Here is a 12,284-nt window from a genome sequence, read left to right as displayed (position 1 = left end):
GTCACTCATTGTCCTTATTACATTCCTTACATTATGAGGTTGGGGGGCGCTGGAGCACGATAATCTTTAAAAGGGGGCGCTGGAGGAAAAAAGGTTAAGAACCACTGTTCTAAATGCAACCCTAAGTACAAGATCAAATATCGCCATTCTTGTCGTCTCTGTCATTCATCTCACCTTATTGAAAATAAGCCAATAATTTTGGTTCCAGGTCTTATAGCAGACTGTTCTGGGTTGGAGGATATACTTCAGAGTCAGCATGGCGTTGGACTGACAACACACCGATTACGACGTGGGTAAAGCTAGATATAAGTTGATCGCCACACACCGCAACACAATCTGATTATATTGTTGTGACACAATAGATGACTTTTTGTGTTACCACTATGCAATTAAACGGAAATATGACGGTTTTCGTAGATTTTGAGAAGTTCTGTTGCCCTATTTATTGACATCTCTGGAAAAAAAAACGAGAGAATATTTCAAATAACACTGGGCAGCAATATTGAACGAAAAATTTGTTGACTTTGAATTTGCACTTAATGTAGGGTAATTTTGGTGTGCTGATTTAAAAAATGCCGCTGGTTTTCTTCTATCACGTCAAGTTTTTGCTCTACGTCCTATGTCAAAAATATGCAAATATTCTCGAATTTAGCCATATTACTTTTTCATACCATATAGAAATCCAAACTTTTATCATATAATAAGTGGTATAAGCAAGGTCTCAATTGAATTATTAAGAAAAAAAGTGCTGGTATCGACCTAGGCCGATGCAATCATCCGAGGATATTTCACACACATATTTGATGCAAAACTGGAGGATATGGCAAGAAAATAAGCATTACATTTACTATCAGCTATAGGTCCGATGCCCCATTCAACTTATCCAGTGTAACTTGAAACTCCTATACGCTTGATAATGTGGATCAAGATGGAGATCTTAGAGATAGGTAACTAATGACGAAGATTTCGAAGTCGAAGATGATTCAGAACGTACAGTAGTTCATCAACACAAGTTATTGGTCTCAAATACGCTTTGGGACTTGGACTAGAACTCTTCCGAACCTTTAACATCCTCACAAAGTGAGAATAGATTGCTTGGCAAGGTAAAGAAGCTATCTCACTTTCGACCAGGAGAAACAGCGTTTTCTTCGTAAGCCTACTTTCGGTAGCTTTGTGTATTGTCGTGATACTGGCAATGGCATGACACTGTTACGATGGATTGCTGGAGGAGTCAGAAATCCCGATTTACAACTCAAGTGAACGGCAAATGCCTATAGGTAGCTCAAAAAGGCTCATTAAGTATAGCATTCTCCATAATGGCAACTTCTTAGGTGCAGAAACAATTGCACACTCAGAGAATAATACAGAAACATTGAATTGTTGCAATATCACGAACACGATTGGATCATATGTCAGGTTTAAAATATTGGGTTTCCATAGACAATGAGGATGCACATATGTAGGCTATATTAGGGTTGTTCAAAAATATTTTTTTTCCAAATCTCACTCGCCTAGTGACTAAATCGTCAGGTTGTCCAAGAAAACGATGCACGCCAAATTTGACTCAACTCCAACCAGTATAGGCCGTGCAATCTTGAATTGAAATTTTTAATTTATTATTAAAAATTAAAAAAAAAATTCTCAAATTTTACTGTCAACCCCATGAAATTGTTGAAGCGGAAGTATTCGATTTTTTCGTTGATCATTCTCGGATTATCCTTGATCCGGGGATTATCAACGAAAAACTCAAATATTTCCGCTTCTACTAGTCGGAATTGACTCAAATTTGTTTTGCATCGTCTTTGAAGACAGCTCAACAATTTCAAGGGGTTGACAGAAAAATTTGAGAATTTTTTTTTAAATTTATAATAATAAAGTAAAAATTTCAATTCAAGATTGCACGGCCTTTACTGGTTAGAATTGAGTCAAATTTGGCGTGCATCGTTTTCTTGGACAACCTGACGATTTAGTCACTAGGCAAGTGAGATTTGGAAAAAAAGTTATTTTTGAACAACCCTAATGTATATCTGATACACATGTGCCACTGCCATATGTTTCTGTCGGACAGCAGACATTTAAAAAAGCTAAAATATCTTATTAATTTCCCTGCAAACCTTGACATATTCAGAGATGGGCAAGAAGAAATATCACCCAACATCTGAAGATAATTGGGGGGGGGGGTTAAGATACCGGAGTAGATTGGAGCTTATATACATTAGCTGACTATTGCTCGATTATCAAACTAAACAACCTACATAATTATGGGTTGTTAGCGTAAATTTTTGGGATGGCGTGAACGTGAGGTTGACGTTCGCGTTCTGTGTGTGAACCTCGGAAATTTAGAGGTTCTGGTTCACAAGCGAACCTTGATAGGTTCTGCACTGTGAACCTTTTTCATATTGCAATTTTCACTTAATTATAACATATTTGGTTGACATTTATTGCATTTCAACTGCGGGTACTTGGTGTTGGGTACTGCTCTATAACTTGTTAATGGGGTATTATCAGTTGCAAGTATAGAAACCTATTTTACACTCCGCGCAATATCAGCGTAGCAATACTCAGACCCCGAATACATCAGTGGTCGGGAACCTTTTTCGACCGAAGAGCCATATTAGCCCAATATTTTCAATTGTGACTCCAAAGAGCCATACATGTCAATCAACTGTTACGTCACAATTTAACATCTGCGACGTATTGGTAGTACTAATATGTGGGATTCGTAGTGTGCGCCATATTTTTCTGCCCACATGGGCAGATGGAGCCAAATATGGTCACTACAGCAGGACATATACCATAATTTGCCACATTGCTACTCATAATTTGCCACGCATGCGAGGTAAGTAGGCACCGTAATCGTGGCATATTAATGAACAGGCTTTCAAGTAAACGAATTTCCGGTTGAGTTGATACAGGCTATGGTTTTAGTCATTCAAAAAGCAAGTTTTATGTTTTGAATTCCAAGCAACCTTTCGCAGGATAGCTTCGCGGGTCGCACTTGGCCTTGGGTTTCTCAAGACGTAGCCTACGTCGTATAAGGTAGCGTTATCATATTTCGGCATCGGGGAAGGAGGACACTTTTGACAAATCGTAAGAGCTACTTAATCGAAACCGATTTAGCAATATTTACTGGAAATTTGGTTTAGTTGACTAGAGTAGGTCGCCATACTCTCATTCAACTTCCAATTTAACGACTTTTTACTATAATTCAGTGGTGTTGACCAAAAAAAGGTCGCCACTTTCGTTCGACTACCGAATGGCCCGCTTGAACTTCCATATTACCTATTTCCTGACATTTATGCCGATTTTCATTTGAACCTGTCCATTACTTAACTGTAAAAGCCGTAAAGGAGGACGATTTGCAAAAAAGGAGGGCATTTAGGCGTTCTCGGGGACATTTTGAAAAACCTGAAAAAAGGGACAAATCCTGCTCAAGGAGGACGTATGATAACCCAAGTATAAGTATCGCGATTGAAAAGGCTGACGAGAAGGTAAAGCTCACGGTATTAGATCCGGCAGTTCAACTTATTCTGTTCGCCTTTCGTCCAACGGCTACATTACAGGCTTGTCCGTCAAAATACCTGAATAAATTCGATCAGATAACTCTGTGTCATCGTCGAATGTACGGCTCGATATCAATGGATTGATGAAACCGATTTCCAAAATATGAATAATGCAGCATGGAAGCATACATGATTTGAAACAGACCGGCACAATTGCGCCGAGATAAGAACATACTGCTGCGTCCGCGGCATTAGCTTATTTATAATTATTTAAGGTACCAAACTTCAATGAGGTTTCTGCTTTCTAATATTAGTTGATCTATATAAAATTTGATATGCCGTAATATTTTTTAGTGACTCTCCTGCATACACGGCAGATCGATGTCTTGTTTTGAACACTGACAGAACTTTAATACCAGGACTGTGCGATTCCAAATTATATTTTGTTTGTCAAGCTGGTGAGTTCGCTATGAGGTATCGATTGGTATTTTCAATGTATAATTTAAAATGCGTTATCCAGGCTACTGGCTGGCTAACTATGGTGGTAAACCTTCCACCGGGACGATTAGTATAACGAGCCCTATAGGTACCCATTGGAAATGGGCAGTGGACAAGACTGAGTACCTGGATGATTCCATTCTGTGTCGATAAGCTTCGAGTCAAGTCAAGTACTACAGAATCACCTATTATGACGTCATAATATCCAAAAGGAAGATTATGCACGTTATACACGTACATACCGTTTTGTGTTTCCTGATCATGACTTTATTGCGTAGCGCTTTGTGACGATGCTATACGGTCCCAGTAATATGCTTAACAGAGCTATTACCGTTTCCATTAATATACAATGCCTGACATTGAGCTACATACTTTCGATGCTGCATTACGAGGAACCGAGGTCGGAAGAGACTGTCGAAACTGTCGAAACCCAGTGAAAATGTTACTACATTAAATTTAAAGGGAAAAATTAATAAAGCGATCGATTGACGTATTGTTCAGGCATTGTCGTGCGTTGCTGGGGTAGTTGAACTTCTACCTTGCAAGCTATTGCGTCATAGATAACATTAAGATGCAGCGCTTTTTTATGCAAATCAAGGAGAATAGAACCATTGCAAATAGTTTATAGGGCGTGTTTTTTACATCACTCCATTACAGTTTGCACAATATTAGATAAAAGATGCAGTTACAATTTGAATGAAAAATAGAAAAAAGTTGCAAATGGTTGCACTATAAAATTCCTACAAACAGCTTGAAACATCATAGTACAATAGTACATATATTCTAAGTATCTAGAAAGCTGACGTAAGCTGTAATAAAAAGTTGCAAAAACTTGCCTTAGTCATTACAATTGACGAGTATAGGCCTACTTGAATCGCTGTGATAGCTACAGTGCCAAGTATTCCCTGAATTTGATATACATATATATTACATATCTATCATGTATTGTATATCTTATAAATATTTCCACCATCAACTTATACGTAAGATTGATGGATCATAGGATTTCTCATGGGTAGCTTGAAGTCGTCATAATCCGTCGGCATTTGAGTTAGGATATCTTTTCCGGATTTGCTATTTGGGATGACTAAATTTAATGAAAATCATCAAAGGTTACACATGTATGCCGATCAAGTAGGAGTCCGAACTTTGACGCCCCTATCTTGCTGCCCCAATCTCACGTTTTGCAGTTATTGATCCATTAAAATTAGTCTGAACTTTTTCTTCTGTTCTAATAGCGATCACTACGACATTTTTCTTCCGTGGATTTGAATATCGGGTTTCACCGAATACCGTTGCTGGTTTCGAAGCAGCTAAGTCATTGTGCTCGGCGTGGGACGAGGTCGCACATTTGGCTGATATGAAAAGCATGGAGATCGACGACGCACTCAGCGCCGAATTGACCCGAAGGTTCGCTGGCTGTGTGCATAGACAGGATAGTGGTTTGGTGTTTGCGAACGAGACAAAAATCCATGCAGCCGTGTTGACTCCAAGAGCATGTGACGAGCGTGATTGCAATCCATATGGCTAACGGATATCAGACCGTTGATATGGAAACAATATACACCGGACTATGGGTCGACGTGTATAATAAAATTTAATGTGTTCAGTCGAGAACATAGAATATACTAAGTTTGCACGTGCAACTATAGCGTCCTATATGGTGTCGACACAAGCAAATCTCACGGCTCAGTGAAATTGATTCACGTCACAATTTCCATTTGGCTACAAGCAATTTGACGGTCATCTTTGACCGGCTTGCCGTGCAATAAATTTGGTAAAACGGGTATCAATCGAAAGCTGACTCTGCACTGATTACGAAAATATAAATTTTATTCCGCTCGAGGCCCTGGAACCCCCTCAATCAGCCTCGATTTTTTCATTGTTATGGAGATTGGGATTGGGACGCAACAATGCTGTCTGGCGAAACGAGAGAGTAGCTCAAGAGCAAAAGAGCGGCTGCGCAGCGAGAGTGGGAGAGCTCAGCTGGCGTCGCGGCAATGATACCTCTGTATTGCTTCTGACGCAAAAGGTCTCTGGCAATCAGATAAATCCGAATGGTGATTGAAAAATGATAAACCAAATTCCAACGTGAACGTCACTGTTCGGTTAAATCTCCTATATTCCTGACAAGCGCTATATAGGCCTAGGCTTGGTAATAGAGCATTCCAGTAAAAAACAAAGGTAAGGATTTGGTGGTAACATTTTGGAATAGTTTGATTGGTCCGGCCGCAAGCTATCTGATAATCGATTGAATCCGGACCGCGATCCCAGTTTAGTTCGACACCCCTACTGTAAACCTCAATCAACATTTTACCTGCTGCATTCGCGGATCAAGTCCTACCCTTACAGGCCAAGGAAAGGCTGGTAATGTGTGCCCACACTTGACCAATGCGACCATAGATAATATCAACAGCGCAACGTGTCTCTGGACTCCTGCACAGCAAGCGAGTTAGGGCAATCGATATCATAATAATCGGACATATCTAATGAAGACAGCTACTTAGACTGATCTCTATAAGTTGAAGGACAATGCGCGATAATTCGTAAAGCCCTAGTGCATTCTGTGGACCCAGTTCTACCCTCACAAGTCAAGGAAAGGCTGGTAATGTGTGCTCGCTTCTACCGAAGCGTCTGTAGCCGTGGTTTCCAACATTTTTGGCTTCATTCCCCACTTCAGATTTATTCCGAGTCTTCATTCCCCACTACCCCAAACTCTTGAATACCCTTTAAAAATGCCCCTCCATAACATTTGGCCAGAAGTTTAGCATAGGTACTTGCTATTGGAAAACCGCACCAGTACGCAAGACAATCGCCTATAACTTCAACATAAAACTTATTGTGAACTGATACCGGTAACTCTCAAATTTAGCGAAAGCGTTATAGCCTACCACGTCATATTGGGCGTGATGCATGTGTTTGTAACGCCATCATCTGTTATCCAGAGTTCAATAATGAGTTTTTGTGAACAAATACTTTTCGATACATCCATTCCGGAGCAATTAACTGGTAACGGTAATCATCATCATCATTGGTTTATTAGCAATTTTATCAGTTCAATACACCACAAAACTGCGATACAATGAAAAGATAGGAAGGTGCCGAAACAACTTGGAGTAGCCTAGTCTATGGAATCATACACCTACCTTGGCCTAGGCGATGTAAAGAGGAGGCATGCACCCTGAATCAAAAGTAAAGAAGATAGTATAGAAAAAAGCAAGTGACAACAATGAAGCAAGCGACAACAATGGGGTGGCATGTCATGGAAAGCGAGATCGATAGGTCAGTCGTGGTCCGATATAATCTTGAGGATGCACTATAGTATTCATTTAATAGTAATCGCTTGTATTTCGACTTGAATGTGGACATGCTCGTCGACTGTCGGATAGCCGGCGTGATACTGTCCTACACATCAGGTCCGGCATATTTGATGGAGCGATGATCTTTTCGGTCGATCATGTGATATTTGGACGACGTGGACGCGCGTGTGTTGTAGGCCTACTTGTGCGCTTTTGATTCCGAGGTGAAAAAGTCATTGAAATATTCGGGGCAAATACCACAGTGTAATTGATACATAAAATTGGCAATTTCTAGTTTCCGCATATATTTAGGACACCGAATCTCTTTAGCAGCGAATTGTTGGATAGACAACCAGGCCCCCGTGGGGCTCTGGCTATGATACGGAGTAGGGGAGATGTGGTACCGATGGATCAAAATTGCAAATTGATCTCTGGCCCTCAAATCTTCAGCCGAGAATAGTAGATCTTTTGCTGTCTCAACACTTCGATACAAGCTCTACCTATCGCGGACATTTACATGAATATCCGCCTTTTCAAAAAATATTTATGAACGTTTAAAATTTGTTGCTCGAACGTGTCATCGGTCCCCACCCGGTGGGTCCAATGGCACACGACCATGGGACCTATGAGACATACGCTCAAAAACTCAAATTTGTTGACTTGTTTTGTTGTGTACTATAAGCTAAGCTACAACAAGCCAATGAAGAATGTTTCGTCGCGACCTTCAAGAATAATATAGATTATATCAACTCATATGTTGCCCTAAAATCATGTTTTGATTTACGCCTAAACTTTCAAAACTAATGTCACATACATATTACCCGCAAATCGACATTTTGACTTTCAAATACCTCGAAATAACGATAAAACACCACAGGTGACTATGAGTTACAGCCCATATATATGTAGGCGAGTTTCTGTTGTTCAGTGATAGTTGGTTCATCTATTTTGCTTGATTTGGCTATGGTATCATAGGTCCCCCAACCCATAAATATTGTAATTGACTTGAAAATAGTCCACTCGAGGATGGTATTGATTCAAAAAATATGTGTCATTATATAGCCTGATACAAGCCCTATACTTCACATCAAAAAGTATGGCGGGTTTGTTAGTCTGAAAGGTGATATAGAAAAATGCAAATGTCGATCCAAATTTACTTTACGCCCCCTAAAACGTAAATCATTCGTCACAGACGCCATAACTCACGCAGGTCAAATTTTATTGCATGCGAGGAAAGATTCTGTCAGCATGTAATTGTAGACAAATTCACGGACTGTAATCATGGAATTATCATGGAGAATTTTTCAAGTATTTTCGGTCCCAGTGATCCAACAACTGCGGCTATGCCCCACCAGAAACCATCAAATTCCCACCGGTTGGGAACCACTGGTCTATAGAAAGCATAAACAGCGCGACGCGATTGCACTTCGAAACACGCCAGCTGAGCTCTCCCGCTCTCGCTGCGCAGCCGCTCTTTTGCTCTTGAGCTGCTCTCTCGTTTCGCCAGACAGCATTGTTGCGTCACAATGCCATTCTCCAAAACAATGAAAAGTTAGAGGCTGATTGTGGGGCTCCAGGGCCGCGAGCGGAATAAAATTTATATTTTCGTAATCAGTGCTGAGTCAGCCTTCGATTGATACCCGTTTTACCAAATGTAATCCTCGGCAAGCTGGTCAAAAATGACCGTCAAATTGCCTGTAGCCAAATGGAAATTGTGACGTGAATCAATTACACTGAGCCGTGAGATTTGCTTGTGTCGACACCGTATAGGACATTATGGTGCATCCAGGCGCGCTATTTATACCTCAAATCCAGAGATGGGCAATTATTTTTCCCTGTAGGCCAAATGTGAAACAGACAATCGTGGGCGGGCCAAGACCAAAGTTTTGACTATATTTTGTTCGGCACACAGTTTTATTTCTAAATTGAAAGCAGTGTATATTACATTGTTATGACAGGCTGGTACGTGGATGTGTCTTCTGTGGCTTGGTAAAACAGCCTTTCTGATTTGTTAGCTTGGCTAACCAGTTCCGCATCGGCCGAGTGTATGTATTTCGCGGAGACCAACTCGGTGCTCATCAGAAACTAAAACGATCGGTTCACGGGTGACTTCAGTAAACAAATGTTTAGGGCTCTGGATCTTGATGAAATATCGGCATTCAGTCGCACCTTTCATTTTTTGATACAGTGTTGGGATAACCCGAGTCAGACTCGAGTCACCTTTTTCGTATGACTTGACTTGACTCGAGTCACTTTGCTAAAATTCTCCTCTCACAAATAAATTGACCGCAAACGAAGTGATCGAAGCTTACATCTTACGTTGTCCTAAACTAGTATAGTGAAGTAATATAGCAAAGTGTCTATTTCTGTTCTCTGTCCTTACCTTAACCAATCGAAATTGATTTCGAATATAGCTTATATATTCCTCAACCATTGGCGCAGGCTCGAATTGTATATTATCAATTTGTAAATGGGTAATGCATTGCATCTTATCAATTCGTTTCTCCATTCTCTATTTTGGCTGGTAACTGTAAACTGAGGTTATGCCATTACTTACGTAGTTGAGCAGTGCTACGTATATGTGAACGATATATCGCCTTATTGCGTGTTATGTTACAGTATATTCGGTCATCGGTTCAAAATCAATGACCACTCGCCAATCTGCAAGCCAGACAGCTAGCAAAATGCAATGACGTAATCATACCTCATACTTCGATAAGGCAACTTGACTTGAATTGTGACTTGACTCGTGACTTGACTTGACTGGACTCGACTCGACTCAAGTCACCTCCAAAAATAGAGTGACTTGACTTGACTCGAGTCTCCTCTTAAAATGAAGTGACTTGACTTGACTCCAGTCACCTTCGAAAATCGATTGACTTGACTTGACTCGAGTCAAAATGTGCAATGACTCGAAATGACTCGTGACTCGAAGGTAGTGACTTTATCCCAACACTGTCTTGATATAGCATCGTTTTTTGGTTAGGATGACCGCTACTCACGTGCACTGATTGTATTATTCTACGATTTGAGATATGGAAAGGTATGACGTAACGGTTTGAAGCACATACTTTTTAATTCGTGATGTAACAATGGCAACAACTAAGGTTTGAACTGGAACATGGACATGCACACAGTAACTTTTAACTTCAATTGTTACGCCGGCATGCTTGCATATATTGGCTTTATTTTGTACTCGGATTTCTCATACACGTACGTTGCGTAAATAAATAAACTAGACTGCTCAGTCAGAATCGCGTCGCGGGTCGTACACTGACGAAGTCTGCTATAATTGCTTGGATATACCTTCTGGCTGGAATCGGGATCAATCCTCCTGGAGAACACCGTAATACACAAGCAAACTAATAATGTTTCTTTCCTCAACATGCCACCCACACAGCATTATTGATAGTCAGAAAGTAGCCTACCCTCATTTACATACTACTGTATTTTCATTATATATAAATTATGCGTATTCGCTTCACTTGTCTCTATGAGGCTGCTTGTTTCGACGCTCACGCGCTTTCAATGCGATGACCGTAACTACGGATACTGATGACTCATGTCACAGGTTTGAAACTTCTAGCATCTATACTGGCGGAAACGACATCACAAACGAGGGGACGTGGGTCTGGACGGACGGAACTACCTTTAGCGGACACAGCAATTGGTTGGTAGCTTTTTCAGATTACTTTTTCAATTCGACTGATGAACTTCATCGTTTGCAGGAAGAAATGGACGTGGATGAACGAACCAAATGGCGGTAGACAAGAAAACTGCTTACTCAAAGCTGTGCAGTATAGATGGGAATGGCTCGATGTGACGTGTGAAGCCCAGGCAAAAGCATCATGTCAGAAAGGTATGCCCCATATATGTGTTTGCACAAATAGCTGAAGACAACTTATTGCCGCAAAATAATATATTACAGAAATCTACAACAACCGATGTTCCTCAGATCTCTGTTCCAACAGAGGACAATGTGGCGCAACACCCATTCTTCAGGGGATGCGTTTCAACTGCAGTTGCAATGACTATCTAATCGGACGAATGTGTGAAATTGGTTAGTGCCGTTATTAATGTTTCCTATCATTTTTCACTAGTCTGCGCGCACTCGCCAACTCACTGCGCGGTCGCTTGGACAATATTGCGTATCGACAAAAAAGGTCATGGCCTCGGCTTTTTTGTGTGCGGCACAGATTTTTCTATGCGCGGTGACTTTGTAAGCAGTGCGAGGCTTAGATGACACATTGGTCGTTACATAGCACGTATAGACGCGCAGTTGATTGCAGCTTAAGACAAAATTCAAAGAGAGCACAGGGGAACACGTGACACTATTGGGTGGCGTCTTAATTCAGTTGCTACTGGACTTGAAGAGGTCTTTATATAGGCACAGGACTACATTATACAACTGAATAATATTCAGATTGAAATAATCCCGAATATATTCGGTGATTTTGATAAAAGTCGACTCCAAAGCACACAAATGAAATAATTAGCTATGCAGAAAATCGGTCGCCTCGAGAATTTTTCGCAGAAATATAATTATACATTAAATGATTGTCATTGCCGTTTCGGGTGGAGCTGGCCCCTGAAACCAACTTTTGAATTGACACGACTCAACATTATATTGATTGGCTTGGTAATATCACATGATCTGATATTAGAAAGCAGTATTCACGGATTCAGATATATTCATTTGTAACCCAACCCTAATTATGCATGTGTCACTGAAATGAACGCTGGTTGTCATATGAAGCGTTGGTAACATTATCAACCCCTTGCAGGCTGATTTATCTGCACTTTTACGACAGCTGCAAAATAATTATACAACTAATGGGTTGCAACCGCAATACTCAATATCCCATACAATACACGCGTACATTGATGACTAGACAACGTGTTCGATGTCGCCGACTAGAATTCAGTGCATGATCAAGATATTTAGTAGTTAATACTTTTGATGACGTTTTACCCATGTGGTGTC

At 40.6% G+C, this 12,284-nt stretch overlaps 2 protein-coding genes across 2 annotated transcripts in view; one reads left to right on the top strand and one right to left on the bottom strand.

Annotated features, from left to right (window-relative positions):
* LOC145441433 (interleukin-1 receptor accessory protein-like 1) overlaps positions 1 to 12,284 on the bottom strand; it is a 391,709-nt gene that overhangs the window by 295,913 nt on the left and 83,512 nt on the right. The gene's annotated exons all lie outside the window — the stretch shown is intronic.
* Positions 1 to 12,284, top strand: part of LOC145441429 (uncharacterized) — a 116,527-nt gene that overhangs the window by 47,730 nt on the left and 56,513 nt on the right. Inside the window, exons 3-8 of the mRNA XM_080319285.1 lie at positions 209 to 289; positions 3,858 to 3,961; positions 5,240 to 5,411; positions 10,872 to 10,970; positions 11,029 to 11,159; positions 11,229 to 11,360. Of these exons, the coding sequence (XP_080175411.1) occupies positions 209 to 289; positions 3,858 to 3,961; positions 5,240 to 5,411; positions 10,872 to 10,970; positions 11,029 to 11,159; positions 11,229 to 11,360 (719 nt within the window). The remainder of the gene's footprint in view (positions 1 to 208; positions 290 to 3,857; positions 3,962 to 5,239; positions 5,412 to 10,871; positions 10,971 to 11,028; positions 11,160 to 11,228; positions 11,361 to 12,284) is intronic.

The sequence above is a fragment of the Botryllus schlosseri genome, chromosome 6 (assembly GCF_051294905.1).
Source record: "Botryllus schlosseri isolate E-star chromosome 6, Bs_hap1, whole genome shotgun sequence".
In the NCBI taxonomy this organism is placed as follows: Eukaryota; Metazoa; Chordata; class Ascidiacea; order Stolidobranchia; family Styelidae; genus Botryllus; species Botryllus schlosseri.
Note: the sequence above shows the minus strand (reverse complement) of the source record. Positions and strands in the feature narration are given on the sequence as shown.